Source organism: Salarias fasciatus, chromosome 12, assembly GCF_902148845.1.
Source record: "Salarias fasciatus chromosome 12, fSalaFa1.1, whole genome shotgun sequence".
Taxonomy (NCBI): Eukaryota; Metazoa; Chordata; class Actinopteri; order Blenniiformes; family Blenniidae; genus Salarias; species Salarias fasciatus.
Genome location: NC_043756.1, coordinates 2,545,239 through 2,564,913, shown reverse-complemented (window position 1 = coordinate 2,564,913; position 19,675 = coordinate 2,545,239). Strand labels below are relative to the sequence as shown.

The window sequence follows — 19,675 nt, the reverse complement described above, 5'->3', positions numbered from 1 at the left end:
ACGTCAATTTCTGTTTTTGTAAGGAACTTTTCTTTTTTTTTTTTTGGGGGGGGGGGGGGCACTAAAATGTGATATTGTTTGCCTTCCTCTGAATAAAGTGATATTAAAAATGGATAAATTAAGGGATTAATCATACGCTTAAAATTGACTCGAAACCCATTCAAGGAAATGCTGATGTTTCCAAAGACTCATGGTCACAACTCTTCCAGAGAAACACAAAGATAATAAAAATATTACATTTACAAAACAATGACATAGAAATATTTAAATGAAAGCAAAAGGATGAACAATAAGGAAAAAGATGCAAAAAATACTGTAAAGGTAGAAAATACATAATTAGAGATGCATAACTACCTAGGTGCAAAATTAAAGTGAAGAAAAAACAACAAAAGGAGGGCCAAACAGCCATGCTCAAAATGATTTCAAGTCCATTTTCAAGTGATTTTGATGCCTGCAAAGTGTTGCAAACTCTCACTAACCTAAAAATTACCACACACATACAAAACAGTTGCAAAAAAATGTCAGGAAGCTGAAAATGACCGCAAAGACATCCAAATTGACTTGTAGAAAAGGATGCAAATGAAGCATACTGCATGTTTCCTGTGTGCGTGAGTGAGCGAGTGGAGTCTCGTGATCGTAAAACGAGCTGTTAAATAATACGCCTCTTGTTTATCAATACCCACAAGGGGGAGACATAACACACTTAGGATCTTTTGTCATTTAGTGAAACTTAGAAATCATCATTACATCATAACATCTATTATCTGATATTATCTGATTTTATTTGCATTAGTTTAAAATATTTTCAGTTAGCTGCAGCCGTGATGTTTTGGGTGTTTTTTTTGTGTGTCTATTTTAGTCAGTATTGTCAGTGTTCCTCCACGGGCCCATTGTGCGCTGTTTATCTGTCTCTTCACACAGTCTCGTGGAGACTTATCTCGCTGCAGTTTTGTCTCCTGTCCACGAGATAAAGGGCGGCCGACAGCCGACATGACCATATAAGGGAGCGCGCGTTGCGTAATGCAGCGTGACGTCACGCGGTCATAAGACCGGAGCGGAGTTTAGCAGCGGGGCCGCGCGCGGAGCCGCTGCTCCACATTCCGTGTTATGTAGCGTCTCCACGGGCAGCACTGCCCGCCATGGCCACCGGGAAGCGACTCTCACGGGTGTTCTGGAGCGACAGAGAGCGCTGCCTGCTCTGAGCGGCTGCCGCCTCTTTACCCCAGCGGAGGAGGACTTTGTCTGTCTATGCGTGCGTGGCGGCTCGGTGTTGTTGTTACGTCTGGCGGCTCGCGGCTCAACATTGTGTGCTTCGACATCGACGCTGAGCTAGCGGCGGCCGCTAGCTTGGCCGGCGGGTTCCGCGGCGGGGGCGCCGGGGCAGGTGCGTGTGGGTGATGTTGTCCGTGCTCTCGTACGGTCGACTGGTAGCCAGAGCTGTCATCGGCGGACTCTCTCAGACGGACAGCCGCGACTACAGCCTGGTGACAGCGAGCTGCGGCTTCGGGAAGGACTTCCGCAAAGGCATCCTGAAGAAAGGCATGTGCTACGGGGACGACGCGTGCTTCATCGCCCGGCACAGATCGGCAGACGTTCTGGGTGAGTTCGCCTCCTTTGTTTTTAACCCGAGCGATGGCCGTGACGCGCACGGCAGGTCAAAGGTGACCCCCTGTGGTTTCAGACAAGACATGTGAGAAGATGACCTACAGTCTTTTGTTCTGTAATGATTACCTGCTGCAGACTCTTTAGCGGCTTGAACCTGAACTTCAGGTTCTCTTGTTGTGACCATGTGAAGCTTGAGAAAAACAAAAACAGTGCAGGCTTAAATATCCGCCCTATTGGGGGTTGATTAATGCCACTCCTTAAGTCTTGATCCTCTGGAAACATGGTCAGATTATTGAATGAGTGCAAGAAGTCAGGAGGTCCCCAATCAGGTTGTAATATTACAAAAATCAAATAAAAATGTAAAAGAAACCTACTGAAGATATTCAATGTGACACAGAATTCCAAGCAGCCACAAATCTAATAGTGACATGTAAACAACCAAAAATGCAAAAAAAAAAAATATATATAAATATATATATAAAATACAGTGGCTATAATGGTACTGAATATACCACAATCTGAATCATACAAAATAGAATTGATCCGAAAAAGGAGAAAACATCCATGAAGATGAACAACCCGGGAAAGCAAGAAACCTATAAATCTAACGTAAATTGTTCTCAAAGGGGCACACAATAAAAACAATATTTTTAAACGCATAGAAGTGTTGCAGACAGTACAACCAAAAACAGGCATAAGAGACCATAAAAGGAAGGAAATATATCAAAATGAGGCAGGTAATGCCTTAAATGTGACTTAAAGAATGCACTGAAAACTGTGTAAAATGAAAAATGATCACAATGGGAAATTCTGACTTCAAGGGAATCTAATAGTGACAAACAAAGACATTTCATAATGTCCAATATGTGACTTTTACTGTTTTTCAGCTGTGAAAGCATCATAATAAAGACCATTAACAGGTGGGGGGGGGGGGGGACTGAAGGACTCATATGTGGTGCAAATACACTGAAAATTCAGAAACTAAATCCACAAAAAACTCAAATAGGAGTCAATCAGGAAAGCCAGGGGCTCAGAAATATTCAGACAAAAGGGACAAAAATGTGACAAGACTGAAACTTGGACTACATAGAGGTTTTAAATCTCCAAAAGTAAAGGAAGCGATGCTAAAAGACCAAATTTTGTGACTGTTTTGTGTCTCCTCCAGTCATTGTGACAGCGGTGGGGCTCTCAGCAGGGAATTCGTTCAGTCACAGGTCTGCTGGTTCAGACCTCGGGGTGACCTGCGGCTCCACTGATTGCGGACACCGGGACGTTCAGAGCAGTTGTGTGTCTGATGGGGTCGTCTCCTCCTCCCTGAAGTGAGGAGGAGACGCTGGCGGACTCCTTGTATGGTCAGCGGAGCAGATGTCTGCGTCCCGGGAGTGACGGGACTTAAGTTTCCTTTCTAGGAAAATCTTGGACCCGACTAAGTTTCTTAAGGAACAGGAGCTCTCCTTGACACTGAATATGCACAGCCTCTTCCTCCAGGACGATTAATCAAGGCTTAATTGCAGGTTTTTCAGATTCTTGTGTTTATTAAGGCGTCGCTGCATATTTTGTCTCGAGCCGTCGCCCTATCAGCGCCGGTAACGTCTGCAGATGACATTTTCATCTGTTCTCAGAGACGCAGCGCTGCCTGCTGGGCTGTCCCCCATACGTTGTGTGACCGTCCCTCTTGTTTCTCGTCTTTTCCTGTACTCGGTGTCCTTTTTCACACCGTGCTGAACGTCTCCATTGTTGTTCCTGATGGAGCAGCTGCACGACGCTCGTCACTTTCACTCGCTGAACACGGTCTGAGGAATCTCAGAAATGACATCTGCATCTCTGCCTGCTTAAAGGCTCAACAGTTGGTTCCCTGGCAGCGTTCAGAAGCAGCAGCAGCAGAGTGAGGCGACCAGCCATTAGATTATAACCACCGACAGATGAAGTGAATAATCTCTTGATCACGGAACCTGATAAAGCGCCAAGTGAACATTTTGTCCTCGAAGCTAATTTGTTAGAAGCAAAACAAAGAGGAAAATATGAGGATTTGACTAACATCTGGGTCATAGCATCTCCAGAACATTTCCTGTTCACCTACCACAATAGTCAATAACTAGCTTAGCAAGTTAGCTGCTCTGTCTCTGCACTGGTCCAAAATTTAACCCCTCCAGTTTTCACCATGCCACTGAATCGATGCATATAACCGACTCCCAACGGGTTGTCACCAGGCTTTAGTGCAAAGAAGTCCCTGAACTAACAGCTGTCTGTGTGTGTGTGTGTGTGTGTGTGTGTGTGTGTGTGTTTAGGCGTGGCGGATGGCGTCGGTGGTTGGAGGGACTACGGCGTGGACCCGTCCCAGTTCTCGGGCACGCTGATGAAGACGTGCGAGCGGCTGGTGAAGGAGGGGCGCTTCGTGCCCAGCAACCCGGTGGGGGTCCTGACGACCAGCTACTACGAGCTGCTGCAGAACAAAGTGCCGCTGCTGGGTGAGTGAAGCCGTCACGCCTTCCCACAGCTCGCTGCCAGCTGCTGACACTATTGTTGAAAACACACACGCCTCTTTGAACCAGCCCGTGTTCTCAGGACAGTAAAGGTTACGAAGGTTTGAGGGGAAAATTGTGAGAATCTCACTATTTTCTCATTTATCCCAGAAAATTACTGTAAAGCCAACCTAATAAAGGAGAAAAATAAATGAGTCATCTCCTGTATTCTCAACAGTTTGGGATCTTTTTTTATTCTATATGTCTTATCTAGGGACATCTGAGCAAAGTCTAAAATTTTTCAATAAACCTAAAATGTCAAGAACAAACTCAAAACCCTGAGCCTGTTTTCCCAGAATTCCCTTCAGTCTGCCTCTTAGAAAGGCTGTCGATCCCCCCGTGAGCTCTGATCTGATCAATTCTCCAACTTCCACCATTTTCCAGGTGATCCTTAAACTCCAGAAAATGTTCTCTCAGTTTTATTTTTAGTTTTATTTTGATGAGCCACTTCTGAGTTTGAGGGTCTCATCCCCACAAGGTCTGGTGTCCCAATAGGAGGACCCTGGACCACAGGTTGGACACATGAAAAAGGAAAATATTCAAAGATGATTTTATTTTGTGACTAATAAAATGCAGTTTAGATGATTTAATCTTTCAATCAGCAGCATGCGACCGGAGAAGGTTATCGTTTAGGGATGCAGCTTGCCATCTGCCTTAACGTGGCTTCAACACAGCAGCATTCTGTGGCAGGAGAGTAAATATTGTCTGCTTGTCACTGAGCAGTTGTAGTGTGTGTGGGTGTTTTTATTTTCTATACCTACACACACTGTATCTCTACACACACTCTTGCAGGACCGTTGATTTAACCATTTGTGTGCCTCAGGCCGCCAATAAAAAGAAAGGCGTCCCATGTGTTTGGGTTTAAGAGGCACCCTCTGAGCGGCCGGGTTGTTTGTTTCTGTCTGCTCAGTTCGGCGGTGGAGATTTTTGCCCCGTGAGTCAGAGATCGGCCAAAGCCGGTTAAGAAATTCCCAGAATGCCCCAAGTCCTGACCTGCCCCGAGCAGCCCCTTTCCTCCTTTGCAGCGCTTCCCGCCAATGTAGCGTGCGCCAACACGGCTCGTCGGTGAACCAACCTCCGTCCCGGCGGGCGTCGGTACTTTTCCACCCCGTTATCACATGTGCGGCGCGGGGAAACAACACCATATTGTGCAGCTGGCGCGCACGGCGGAGGAAATGTTCTTCAGGGTGTGCGATTGTCCTGCTGGAGAGAAAACAGAAGAGAGGCAGTGAGTCACAGAGCGTGAGGAGTCGTCAAGGTTGAGCCCGGAGAGCATATTTTGGTGAATCATCGGCAGGGTGTGGCGCCTCGCTGTCCGCCTGCTCCAACCAGCTCGCGTTTCCTCTACATCCCATCTCACAATCACAACAAACTGTGGAAACTCCTCAATTATCTTTTACAAGCGGCCAGGCTGAGTGTGGTGTGTTAACTCTGTGTGTTCAGGCTAACCTCATTCATCCGTCTTCCAGGCGTTCTTTAGGTTCTAGTTTACTCAGCAGTGAATCTGCAGAATGAAAGCAGACAAAAAAATAAGGCTGTGCAGGAAAAATCCACGTCGGATTTTCAGTTCCATCGGGTCACAGCAGGTAACACAGGAGTGGGAACAGTTAAAGGAACAATGGCGAAAGCTTCTTTACCTGCAGAGTCTTGTTATTGTGAGAACGGGCTCATTGTCACGAAGTCGGAGCTTACTGGAACAATTCAGCAGGGCTCGGCCACCGCTTGTGTTATTAACAACACCCGTGCTTTCCCTACAGGCCACACTGGAATCTGTGGCAAAACACTTCCTGTTACGATCTCTGGAAATGAATTCAAACGTCTCACATGTTGGCTTTTTCGTCTTATAGAATTATTTTAGAAAATGTTAAAAATTAAAATATTAAATTGGCAGAATTTCTGTGGTCAGGTTCAGGCAGTAAAGTCTTGTTATATCTATTGATTATAAATGACATCTGAACTAAAGCCCCACAGAAGCACTTATTTTATTGATTTACTTGGAAAATTTCAATCCCAGGGTCTCGCTGCAGCCCTTAAGATTTTTATAATCTGTAACAATAATCCCAATCAGCGCTTATTAAGTATTAAATTTGCAAGTAAAATGGTTTCCTGTTATTGACTTTCAGTATAGATAACTGGACAGATTGGTTCAGTGACTATAACAGACACACTCGCATACCTGTTCTACACTGAATGCATTCATCAGGTGATCCAGAATAATTATTGTTATTGATCAAGAGGATGTATACTAGCATGCCCAGTACGTCAAATTTAGAGTGTGACACATACAATGATAAACGTTTAGTCGACAGTGGCACTTAGTGGTGTATCGGGTATGAAAACATGATGATGCAGCTCTTTAAGGAAAAATGGAGGGAAAACATGACTGAAGTCAGATTTACTCATCAATCACTTTGAGGTTTCTATATTTCAATAACATCTCCCTGCAGGATATTATAATTTCACGAGGCTTTCCCAGGAGTTCCTGACTAAGGGTTAAACAGCTCAGACATCAGGAGCACCGGGGACGTTTCCCAGTGGCCTGGTCTGGGTTTTTCCTGTTACTCTCAACTTTGCTGGTCCAGAATAAGCGACCATTTAAAACCCACTTTAAAGAACAATGTATATGTTATTAAAAAAAAAAAAAAAAAAGCCTTGATTATTGTCTGACACTGCCTCCAGGTCCAGTTCATCCCTGTTCATATTTGTTGTTGATTTCCTGACTATTCACATTTTTACATAAACATATTTACTTTCTCTACTTCTGTGAAGGCCAAACTGTCTCATAGTTTCGTCACGTTCACCTCGGTGAAACGTCGGCCTGGTGTGTGTTGAATGTGATTCTCTGGTAGGCTGAACTTGAAGGAAGCTGCTTCAGATCAGCACCACATTTAACAATGCCACCTGCAGCCTGAACAGCTTTCATTTTTAAGCTGCCAGTTCTTCCAACTCTGCTGGATTGATGTTAAACCGAGTTGTGACTATTTGCCTAACATTTGCATTAAAATTCAAACTGTGTGTGTGTGTTTGTGTGTGTGTGTGTGTGTGCAGGTAGCAGCACGGCCTGCATCGTGGTGTTGGACCGGCAGAGTCACCGGCTGCACACGGCTAACCTGGGAGACTCTGGGTTCCTGGTGGTGCGGGGAGGGGAGGTGGTCCACCGCTCGGACGAGCAGCAGCACTACTTCAACACGCCTTTCCAGCTGTCCATCGCCCCCCCGGGCGCCGAGGGGGCCGTCCTCAGCGACAGGTGAGAGGCGCTTCGGGGAGGCGTTGGGTAACCGATGCGGTGGCGTTCGTGCATTTCCTGTGCGGCAGACGGAACAATACAGTTTGGCCGTGCAGAGACGGCGTGTCCGTGTGCACGGCGCCACGTGCCGCCCCGGCTCGTTGCAGCGGCGTGCCAAGCAGCGGCCCAGCCGACGTCAGTAGACTAAAGGACGAGTGTTGGACGTGTGCCAGGCTGTCCTTCTTACTCAGGTCAAAGTCTGTGTGGGCTCGAGAGGCCGGGCGACGAGTCCACAGCCAATCGCGCGTCGGCATTCCCACCCACCTTTCCCCTCATTCATCGAGAACCGGACAGATTATCTTGTTTCTTTAGAGGCTGTGTGGAAAACTGCAGATGAAGCTGGACTGTCAGTCCCCGGTCGAACTACAGAGAGTATTTCCTCTCTAATTCTTCTGAATAAATTCGATTTGGATTGAGCCGAGCTGCATCCATCCGTCTTCTAGAATGTTTTATCCGGCGGACTGTGGGAAAGGGCAGCGAACACACTGAACTCCATTACAGAATCGACACAAACCTCCACGCACACACAACTTAAGAGTCTCCAAATCACTTCAGACACACTGTGGGAGAAAACCAGTGCACCCAGAAACGCTCTCAGGCACAGGGAGAACATGCAAACTCCACATAGAAAGATCCCGTTGTACTGGAATCAGGCAAGGTGCTGACAGCAAGTGCTCTAAGCTCCACGTTAGTCATGCAGAATTTTTTTTTTCTCTTTCTGCATTCGAGACATTTAGTGGAAGGATTTACTCAGTGATTTCTAGTAAGTGCAAAAGCAGATTAAGCATCCAATCCCAGATCACTAACACAGCAGCCAATAGAAAAGAGTGCAAAGGTCAGAACTGAAGTGCACTCGCAGCTTTTCTGTGACAACACGTTCCTCTGGAAAAGATGTTTTCACCGTGCAGGCCGTTTTAACGGGAAATGGGCTTCACTTACATGACGGAATCCACAGTTTGATCAGTCTAAAGACCTTTTCAGTGAGCTCACATGAAACCAGCAGACGTTGGCATTCAGCTGGGCCGTTGGACGTTTCAGAGCTGTGGCAGCAGAATTATTATCAGAGAGGTTTCTGGGATGTGCGCACTCGGCCTTCTCCAGACTCGGACCTCGTATTTCCAAATCAAACTGCGCACGTTGCAGGTGGAGCTGTGATTCTGTGCTGCCACCTCCCAGCTGCAAATCACCTCAGGTGTTTTTTTTTTTATTTCAGTCTGAGACTCATAAAGATGGCAGTACAGCACGGGCTGTTCCTGGGGGGCTTTGGCTCTGCTTGCTGTGATGCAGTCCAGACGGTTTGTAATGAATAACTTTCATGCCTGGCTGCAGGGTAAGGGCATCTTCCAAGAAGTGAACCTGACACTGGCACACTGGCTCGGTTGTGTATTTGTGGCACCTTTTTATTGGACCCGACTGTTCTTTCCAAACCCTCCACATGGCGATAACCTGGACTGATCTTCATCCTGTACATGTGACGAGCTTTTTGAGGTGGAGGTGAAAGGTCAGAGGGACGATGAATCCAAGTGTTGTGGCTCTTATCGGAACACCTTCCGTCTAAATGTGCAATTCTGAAGAAGCTGCGTTTGGAGTTGGAAGTGATTTATCAGATCTGATTAGGCAGTCAGGGTTCTAACCCAGAAAATATAGACAGCACTATTTTTACTCTGTGTAATTTAATTCCACCCATTGATAGGGATAAAACATAAGGCCTGTGGGCTTCAATCTGGCCAACAAACCTCCAAGAAAATATTTTAGTTAATTTTGCTGAGGATAGACTTGAAAACCTGAATTTCTACAATAATCTGACTTTGTGTTAGCTCTGCTAGCCAAAATTCCCTCAAGTGCAAAATTCACACACTGCAAAAAATGAAGCCGAAACCTTCAAACAGGCCACATGGGGTGTTCAGCGGCCTCACCGGGATAGAGTCTGCATGTTCTCCCTGTATGGACACTTGTTTAAACTGATGGGTCAGTTGGTCACACACGTTTCTGCTTCCTGTTTGAATGCAAGCCTTGTTTAAACGACCCACCTCCTTTTTTTGTGCGTCTCCAGCCCCGACGCCGCCGACAGCTCCTCCTTCGACGTGCAGCTGGGCGACATCATCCTCACGGCCACCGACGGGCTCTTCGACAACATGCCGGACTACATGATCCTGCAAGAGCTGAAGAAGCTCAAGGTGGGTTTCAGACGTGTCTGCAAGCGGGAGTGAAATCACAGGTGTGTCTGGACTGAGAACTTGACAGCCGCTGTGTTTCGTCTCCTCAGAACACCAACTATGAGAGCATCCAGCAGACGGCTCGGAGCATCGCCGAGCAGGCCCACGTGCTGGCGTACGACCCCAACTACATGTCGCCTTTCGCACAGTTTGCCTGTGACAATGGTCTGAATGTACGAGGTCGGTATTTTGAACTCTCATTCGCGGTTATTAAGAACATCCCCGGTGTGCGTCGTCCTGATTTTCACCGTTTTCTGTGTGCAGGAGGAAAGCCAGACGACATCACAGTACTGCTGTCCATCGTGGCGGAATACACCGACTAGTTTCCCTGGAGGAGCGGGACGGACGGCTGGGACTCCTGCTGGCCAGGATGTAGGACTTCTGTCTGACGCTCAGCGGGCCGCGGCCTCTATCCTCCCGAGTAATGTTCAAAACAAATCCTCCACGCCCACTCCTCCTCCACTGTGGCCAGAATAACGACACGGTCTGGCCGGGCTGCAGTGTTCCAGTGCTCACTGGGTAATCCCATCGCCCGGGATCATCGGGCACGTCGGGGACAGAGGATCCAGCCTGAAGAGGATAAGTCGTCTTTTTGGGACGGGGAGGAAGTGGAGCTGGAGAGACTGGAGGCGGTCGGAGCCAGACTGTAGGTGTGAGGAGCGTGGAAGTGGCCCCCCGCTGAGCTGCTGGAAGGGAACGATGCGGCCGCCTGCCAGCGGCATCAAGAAGGGAAGTGCAGAGGAAACGGCAGCATTAGGGCTCAATAAAAGAGCTGCCTCGCGCAAGCAGATGTTCTCATTGACAAGGTGTTCGAAAGCCTTTCAGAAGGAGCCTGGAACTGTGTGTGTGTGTGTGTGTGTGTGTGAGTGTGGGTACAAGGGGCGTGTCAGCTCGGAGGAAACGACTGGTGTGTTGCTCTGGGATGTGTTTGTAGATGTTTGCAGAAAAGAAAAGAGTGAATGGGACGGAGGTGTAACGGATGGCAGTTGAAGTTTAGATCAGTGTGCACGTGAACCACAGATCAGTTAAAATATCGACTGCTTAGGGTGAATCTTTTCAACCGATTTGGCCAAACTCTGTGCTTTTCACCTCTCTTAAAGATAAGTGTCCCAAAAATTGAAACCAGTGTGATTTTTATGTCCTGATTTAAAAAAACAAAAACAAAACAAGACGTGATCTGTGAGGAAACCCACAACACGATCCAAACTGAGCTCTGTGATCCGTTACACCTCCAGTATGAGATATTTTTATGTCCGACTTGTTATCTAGGGCGGATCGATCTAATAAGATCTGATGAAGAAGAGCGGCAGCTGCCTTTTTCCATGCCAGTGCAATTCAAGTCTTGCACATATTTTGTTACTTAATGGAAAGAGTATTTTGTAGTTCAGAAGCCTCTCGAGTTGTGTATAATGTGTTGAACCGATGCCCTCCCTTTAATCTAGTAGCTGCTGCTCAAGTCTTGACTGTGAGTGTGAGTGTGTGTGTGTGTGAGTGATGATGAATGTGTCGGTCGATCATGTGTTATTTTTAGCGTCTTTGAAAAGGATGTGAAGGTAACAGACTTCTCCATATCCACTGGACTGACTTGGTCTGGCGGCCTTAAAACGCACAAAGCTTGAAGCAGCATATCTGAAAAAGCTCGACACACCAGTAGGGAGTTGGTCAGGTGACCAAATGTATTTTTGTAATTTCTGTGTTCGGTGGGATTGTTCATGGTGTCACAGTAGCTTGACAAACTGTTCATAATAGGCATTTTGCTTTTCTTTTTGCTCTTTTTTTCCTTTTCCTCCTCCCTCCTGCTGTAGACCTCCACTGGCACATACAGTACAGATTGTCAGGTAACTTGATGGTCTTTGTCTCCATTACGTCACAACAGACTCGCTCTGTTTTTTCCACAGTTAGAAAATGTTTCTCGGCCAAATCCGGATTTTCTGTGGTGGTTTTCATGATGTGCCTTGTATCGGGCGTCGCTGATACTGGCAAACATGTCCGCAGTTCCTTAAACCCATTGGAGCTTTCCCAACTCCTGTCTTAACATCTGCAGTCTGTGGAATTTAGTGGTCTTCTAGAATCTGCTCCTGAGCAGAGGAACGACGACGAAGCCGTCCCACACTTTCAGAACCCCTCCCGGTGGATTTTCAGATCTTTGTTTACAATCTGCAGCACTCTTCTACACGGACTCTTTCCCTGCTTCGTCTCACCAGTTCACACCAACTTCTGCTACGTCGGGCTTCAAATCTGAGGACGACTGGATTCAGGCCATGCAAAGGTCGAAATATGATTTTTTTTTTTTTTTTTTTTTTTTTTTTTTTTTTTTGTGTTTCAACACTGGGGACAATCTAAGCAGCCTTAATGAAATTTTTAATAAAATTGCAAAGCTCTCCTCCCAGTCCACCCCGCGGCTCCTGCTTCCTGACGAGCACTGGCCCAGACAGACGTCTGAACCAGAGCCTGTCTCTCTCGCTCTCATGTGTATTATAATTATATCTTGGGTGTACAGTTCAATGCAGATCTGAGCTCTGTGACAATTTTCAAATCTGTACAATATTTAAATAAAGACTATAGTATTTATTATCCTGCTGTCCTTCTTGTCAGGGCGATGATGCAGAGACGTTCCAGAACATTTTGTACACTGTGTGCACATTCCTCAAACATCAGGCTCACTGCAAACCACCATCAACAAACAGGTGTGGCATCTTCAGGCCAAGGGATTATATTCTAGGGCAAAGGTACGAGGAGTCCCATACAAGCTGTGGCAACTGCTCTGAAACCGAATCGGTGGCAAAGAACAATTCACGGACTCTCTTTGGTTGGGCACACAACCTCATGTGAACCAGGCTGAAATCGGTTTAAACCAGTATTTCAAAACAACTCTTGGTTTTGGCGTATTAGGACCATTTCCATTAAAAAAAGGAGAAAACATTTCAACATTCATTGAACTTTAACCATTCTTTATGCTAGGTTGTCACTTTTACATCTGCAGGTAACTTCAGTCCCTAAATAACCTCAAATGCATGAAGGAACTGGTGAGAACTCACAGGAAGAACATGCAAATTCCAAACAAAAATGGCCCTCAGACTCAACCTGGGGCTTAGGAGGCAAGAGTGTACACAGCTTCACCACCATGCGAGCCCAGTGTTCAGCATGTGGTCCTAACGCTCCACTAAAAACCTCTGCACCGCAAACAATGAGCTTCAAAAATACCGATAAAACCAAGCATTAAATATAGATTTCATAACTCTTGACTATAAAGCATTGTAGTTAAGTAGAAGTTAAGATGCGGAATGAGTCTCAAACTGAGGTACTTCCTGGAGCAGCTTCATCCTCCATGTCGCCCTCCTCTTCATCACTGCAGCAGGCCAGAACCGGCGGGCTGGCAGGACGACCGTCTTCCTGCGAGGACAGGGCTCTGAAGAGGAGGGAGCAGATCTACAGGAAAACAAACGGGGAGCATGTGAGTCCACACAGCGATGAGGAGAGCACGGTTCCACGGAACGCTTTTAAATGGTCATTTTTATCATTTTCCTTTCTCCCAGAACTAATTGTATGTATGACCTGATATCGTTTCATGTTATTTCAAGTAGCTACAGGTTCGTAATCGTCCTTTACAAAAGTGGCATTGCTGCGTCCCTCACTATAAAGCTCGGGTGAAGCTTTCTGTCGTCTCACTCCTCACACGCTGAGGCGTTATGCAGCACGAGTCTCATCAGAAAGGTCAGTTTAATGATCAAAGCTCTTCACAGAGCCCCTGCATGAAAGCGTCTGTAGTTCGGGGAGCAGGAGGGTTCCGTTACCACGGGGGAGGTGGAAGTCGAGCGGACACTGCCGCCGGCCTGGTCCGAGACGTCCATCTTGGGCAGAAGGTCTATCCATTCAGGCGTTGTGACGGTCTGGCTGCCCTGGCTGGATGGGATCAGCTCTGCCACATTTGGGATGTTCTGGGGATTGTTGCTGTGATCCTCTGCACACCTGGAGACACAAACAACACACTCATCTGATGACAGTTCCTGAGTGTGAACGCTGTGTGTGAGGCTGGACAGACACATCCGTGAAAAGCAAAATAACAGTTGTGTCCCTGTGCGGTGCCATCGTCACGGAGCGTCCCGGCTAAATGTGACTCACGAGCATGTGGATTATCACCGAGCCCGCCGGGGAGAGGTGTCGTCCTACTGGAGAGTCTCTCGGAGAAGGCAGAGAAAATGAAGTGCAGTGCAGCGAGAGGAAAACGCCGGGGATTGCATTTTAGATCACAAGAATGAAAAGACAGGACAACTTTCTGGAGGACAGAGAAAAGAATCTGTCTGACCAACATTTAAATGCTTTCCTGACTTCATTTATAAAAACCTTCCCACATGGACAAACACACCCTCGGTTCAGAAAAAGGATTTTTGGGGGAAGCGGTGGACTCGAGGTTTGGGGAGGCCGCCGAGTTGAAGAGAGATTATGATGTGGAAAGTAAAAGCAGCAGCATTCTGAGCCCCGGAGCCTCCAAACGCTCGCTGGGCATCACACAGCAGAGGCACGCTGCCAAAACGAGGACAAATAAAGAATACCATCGCTCTAAAACTGTTGGGAAAACATGAAAAACGCAAATGACGAATGATTCAACGATCTGCAAAATGTTACAACTCCTATTTAAGTCTTCAAGTCAGGAGATTTAATCACAACACCCGAGGCCTGTAAGCTGCAGCTGGGTTTTCTCTTATTGAAGTAACTTCAGGGGTAACTCTGAGTTTTCCATCCTACAAAGGTGATTCACTCCTTCCAGGGTAAATCACCATGGTAACTCACGCTGAACAGTTAACCAGCTCCGGAGCGGGTTATGCTCTGGATAACAGATCAGTTTCAAAGCTCGACTGAAAAAAGCCGGGGTTGAATTGTCGAGTTGATCACGAGCTTCGTAGGATTACTTATCAAGGTTTGTGAATTTCTGGGTTTGTCAATCCAGACGACGGAGAAATATCCAAAGTATGTTAATCTTGCTTTGAAGTACAGACTTCAACAAACGTGTGTATAAACACACAACGTGTCATTAGCTTAAAGAAGCAACCAAACCTGAATCATGATGCGTGAGAAAACAGGAAGGAGCAACAAAAGCAAGCTGCACCTCCAGACAACACTCAGGCTTTGTGGCTATAAGCTTTAAATTCCCCCCAAAGCTGCCAGTAAACAGTCCTGTTTTGAGGAAATATCAACAAAACATGTTGACAGTGTGTCTGAAACATCTGCATCAAAGCAGACCGTAAAGGTTTCTGAGGAAAGGGGACAGAAGTGTGTGTTCATCAGGTCACTCATGTCTGTGAAGACTCCCCGAAACAAAGCAGGCTACAAACGACCCAGATGTTTCCAACAATCCAGCTGTGACGAGGTCCACCTGGAGGCCTGAAGTGTGGCACACGGAGTGAGAAGCTCGCTAAGCAGGGCGACGACAGTGGCAGCGCGGCGGGCCAGCACAGCGCTGACGAGGGGATTACAGTCTGCCACGCTGACGGCCGTCCGGGGCTTGTCCTATTTACCTCTACTGCAGACACAGGGCTGGCTGCTGTAACACGACGCCTCTTAGGAGGCTAAAAACAGCCAATGAGTGCCCGGCGGTTTGACTGGGAGCCAGGGGAGAAGCTCAGGTACGGCTCTGTGGTGACGGTCAATTATATAATTACTTTACTTTAAACTGAGATTCAAAATGAAGCTGAGATCATTAATAACGCAGTAGTAATGTATTTGCATGTCCACCCGTTCTCACCTGGGCGTGTTTGGGGCCGGGGGATCTGTCGGCTGGGAGGGGCCCCTGCTCTCAGACTCGATCACAGTGGATAGCACCACAGTGGCCTGAAGGACCGCGTCGTCCACAGAGAAGCACACAGGCCTGCAAACAGCAGCGGAGACACATCGATGGACAGCTGACAGCAGCAGGCTCTCTTCTTATTCACTGTTAGCAGCCAGGAGGAAACCGCACCGTGACTGGACACGTGTGGGGATGAATCACCAGCCACAAACAAGATGACTGCATTTTGCGCTTCTCTGGAGTTAATTACACACTTGATTTGGAGAACTGCTTGTGAAGCACCACACATCCTCTGTAATTCCACACTGAAATCTGATAGCGGAGAAACTTACATTCCGGCAGAGCCAAAGTGAACCGACACTGGGAGACAATGAGACTCGGAAAAGGACAATAAGCCCTGGAAAAAAGACAGCAACAGTGAATATCAGAGAGATACTGTCTGTGTGCATCTTCAGTCCTCCGGACTCTTTCCTTGTAAGCTAGCAAGTCTCCATATTTCACAGCCTTCATTTGATGTGCACTTCATTTTTTGTTCTTTTAAATAGTTTTATAAATGTGAACAAATGTTATTTGTGAAGCTCCAATAAATTCCAATACGTCTGAAGTGTTTGTACTTGTATAAATAGAAAGAAACATGCATCCTATTCTAAATCGCTGAGAAAAACTGAGACATCCGTGGTATTTTTAACCGCTCTTCAGCTTGAGAACATGTTTACTATGACCAGACCTTTAGAAAAACATCAATGCTCGACTGACTAAAACCTAAAGCCCTATTTTGTAATCCACCCAAACCCGATTTTCCAGAAGACGACGGGGCTAACGAGGATCCAGCGCGGCGGGGCGCCGGGGACACATTCCAGGACAGCAGGGATGAGGGCCGTGGGTGTTAATGCAGGTCAAGGCTCATTAACTGGACCTTACACATGAACCGTTCATCCAAATTTCCAAGCGGCTAACCAAATCCTCCTGCTCTGTTCTCTCAGCCAAGCCGGAGGAAAGCATTAAAACCCGGGGTGTGTTCACTCAGACACTGGAAATCGCATCGCGCTTTTCCAAAACACCATGTTATGCTGCTGCTCAAATTAGTCTGAGATCAACTTGAAATGAACCAGCTGGACACACTGCCACTCGTTTCTCCAGGCAGCGCTGAGTCACTGACATCTTTTCCATGTGGACGAGTCACGGCACCAAGGGGAAAAGTTCAAATGAAAGTGATCTACAGACGTGATGAGACGCCCCCCCACAGAGCCTCCTGCAGTATATGCACATGGCCACACACCCCACATATAGTACAGTCATGTGAGGGAATAAAAGAAGCCTCCACAAATAACCCTGTTACCCTCAGCTCCTTCAGACAGAAGGTTATGTCCGAGTCCACTCCGACCTGAAAGTAGTCAAACTCGTCTGGGTTCAAGGACACCTCGGTGCGGATCATCTTCAAGCCGTCTGAAACACATCAAACAGGATCTGTGGTGGCAGATTCAAATAAGTACTGTTTATGTATCAGGATGGGATAATAAATGTCAGTTTTGGAAGCTTGTGCTTCTATTTTGATTTGAGAATAGTTTAATTGAACAAGTCACACAAGATTTGGTCATCTGGCTTCAAATGGGAATTGATGAATAGATGGAAAAAGACAAGAAGAGAGAGGAAGGGATGAATATGGAGGAGAGTTGTGTCATCGTGATGTATTTGACAGAAAGAGCCAGAATCACATCTCACTGATTATGAAACAGCCGCCGTCCATGGTCTTATCGGGGGGGATTGTTTGAGAGAAGTTCTCACAGCTGAAGACGCCAGTGGAAGTGTTCCTGTTTCACTGCTTTTTTCTGCTCCAAGAATGTGTTATTTGCATGTGCCGCTGCCACTTCTGATGTAACATCAACTCACCACTCCTCCACGCAAAGTGACTTCTCATGTTGACTTTCAGAGGAGTTATGGACAGAGTGACTTCCTCCTGAGACGGTGGAAAATGCATCACTGTGTCACAAAGAAGCCTACAGAAACAGAGAAGAGCACCAAGGCGGACAGAATCGAATAAAGACACAAACAAAGAGGCTTGTGTTACTTGAGACTGACGAAGGTTTTCCAGAGACTGCGTGCTTCTGATTATGTTCATGCCGGTGTGGTTAGTCCATGTGTGCTTCAGGAGACTCATCTGACTGCTCAGAGTCAGCTGAAAGGACAAAATATTGGCTGCACGCTCTCTCCGCTGAACACAGTGTGCTGATACATCCAGCTCGGAGGCAGTATGCATCTAATTAATATTTATTTAGTGTATATCAGCTTCCAATGCAGTAAACGCCGGGCTCTTAAGTACAAAAACAGTGGACTTCTCTAAATCAAACAGATGCACTTTTAAAGTTTCGACTGCTGGCTGTGCAATAGAGAGCCGTCGTCCTAATCTGATAATCAAACAGTGAAGTGCTAACCTGGCAGGAGCCTTCAGCACATTGGCACAGAGGTGTGAGGCGAACACTGCCTGCAGAGCTTCACTCTCCCGGTATCTGAGGTTGTGGGTTTTAAGGAGGCCTGTCACACAAGCAGAAACAGGACATTAGGCACATACTGCCACCAAGTGTTCACAGCGTGCAACACCATGAATAAAGCCTGTTAAATATTCATTATAAAGGATTGACTTCCTTAAAAAAAGGATGCAAATGATTTCTAAAATTGAATTTTTTGTTTTAACTGCAAAGAACTCATGAAAAGAAAATCATTTTCTACCATGTCTGCAGAAAAACTTGATCGTCACTTGGTCACTCGACGCTTTCATGGATATCTGACATCTTTTCACATTACGCTCAATGGAAGTTAAACATCGGAAAAGTGGCAGCACATACTGAAAGACAAACAACACACATGTAAGGTACAATTTTTCAACAAAAAAAAAAAAATCAAGGTGAGCAGCATTTATCTGTTGATCCCTCCTGAGTAATGAGCAATACATCAAGGTACATCAGAACAGCTGATGTACCTTCATGACCAGCTGGCATCTGATTGGCTGGCTGTCCTGCTCTGACCCTGATCCCAGACTGTACTGCTGGAAGAACATCGGTGAGAAGAGGAAGCAGGCGTAGGCAGAGTGAGAGGAATTCACTGTCCTCAGTGCCAGCTGAAGGAAGACAGACATGGAGCAAAGTGCCGCTCATTTCCGGTGTTGAACACAGAGAAATGGCTCCAGGGCTGCATGGTGGTGTCGTGGTTGGTGCTCTTGCCTCCCACAGTAAAAAATATACAATCTGTGCCCAGGTTTGTGGGGATTTCTCTGCAATTTGCATGTTTTTAATTAGTGAAACTAAATTGTTCAGTGTGACTGACTTTTGAATTCAATTCAGCTTTATTTATATAGCGCCAATTACAACAGTCATTTACGTTTACATAGAAAACCCAACAGATATTTCTCTGTTTCTTGGCCACATCATCTTCATTTCATCAATAAAGATTAGGAGCCATCAGTAAATATGTTAAGAGATTCAGAATTCCTGCTTTTCCCAAACTGATGTAATGAATGAAGTCGATGTGGATTCTCCTGCTCACCCCTTTGACCATGGGATCTAGCCACAGCTCATCTCCGATCCGGGCCAGGGCGTGGACCGCCTTCCCAAAGGCTGCACACACCCAGCAGCGCCACAGGAGAGGGTTAGTTCAGCTTAACACGGATTACTGAGTCACTAACAGAAGATACTTTCGACGAAGTCTGCAAAAAGTGAACCATCTTTTATGCCTTGCTAGCAAGTGTTGCTAATGATAAACTACGACATTAAAGAGCTAGCCTCTGTATTAATTCTAAAATAAAAACTAGTTTTCAATTGAACCGACAGAACAATTGGACAATTGTTAAATACACTATTGTGGAACTTTCGACGTGCTTCTATCGAGTTTACAGCTACCTTTAATGGAGTTTCCTTGGAGGACAAAAGTCATTTTTTGTGGAGAAAATATCCAAAGTGGCGCGAAACTATGTCCCGCCTCCTTGCTTGCTTCCTATTGGCTGAACGGGATGTAGCTCAAATATGGACCAATCATGGAGTTATCCCCGCCTCTAAAAAGACCAACTAGCCAATTAGAGGCAGGAGAAGGCGGGAGAATTAAGTATCTAAATAAATATCTGAATAAATACAAACAAAAAAGTTTGGATTTGTTCTTAGTTGATCCTCAATACAATTATTATGTATACACTAGTCACCAAAGTTACTAAATATGTTGTCTGGTATATGAATTCTGTATTTTGTTTGTGAGTTTAATTGATGAGCCTAAA

General features: G+C 46.3%; 2 protein-coding genes across 2 annotated transcripts; one reads left to right on the top strand and one right to left on the bottom strand.

The window, feature by feature from the left end:
* Positions 1-1,059: 1,059 nt before the first annotated feature.
* On the top strand, positions 1,060-12,205 carry pptc7a (protein phosphatase targeting COQ7 a). Its single transcript, XM_030105143.1, has 6 exons — positions 1,060-1,599; positions 3,894-4,073; positions 7,176-7,374; positions 9,467-9,590; positions 9,680-9,809; positions 9,894-12,205. The coding sequence occupies exons 1-6, from the start codon at positions 1,398-1,400 to the stop codon at positions 9,950-9,952; spliced, it is 894 nt and encodes a 297-aa protein (XP_029961003.1). The 5' UTR covers positions 1,060-1,397; the 3' UTR covers positions 9,953-12,205.
* A 715-nt stretch (positions 12,206-12,920) lies between these two features.
* On the bottom strand, positions 12,921-19,341 carry rad9b (RAD9 checkpoint clamp component B). The gene is made up of 11 exons (XM_030104130.1): positions 19,308-19,341; positions 18,955-19,025; positions 18,392-18,529; positions 18,142-18,256; positions 17,847-17,946; positions 17,305-17,411; positions 16,754-16,860; positions 15,747-15,811; positions 15,373-15,495; positions 13,424-13,598; positions 12,921-13,058 (listed from the first exon to the last, which is right to left on the bottom strand). The coding sequence occupies exons 1-11, from the start codon at positions 19,339-19,341 to the stop codon at positions 12,921-12,923; spliced, it is 1,173 nt and encodes a 390-aa protein (XP_029959990.1).
* Between the last annotated feature and the right edge of the window lie 334 nt (positions 19,342-19,675).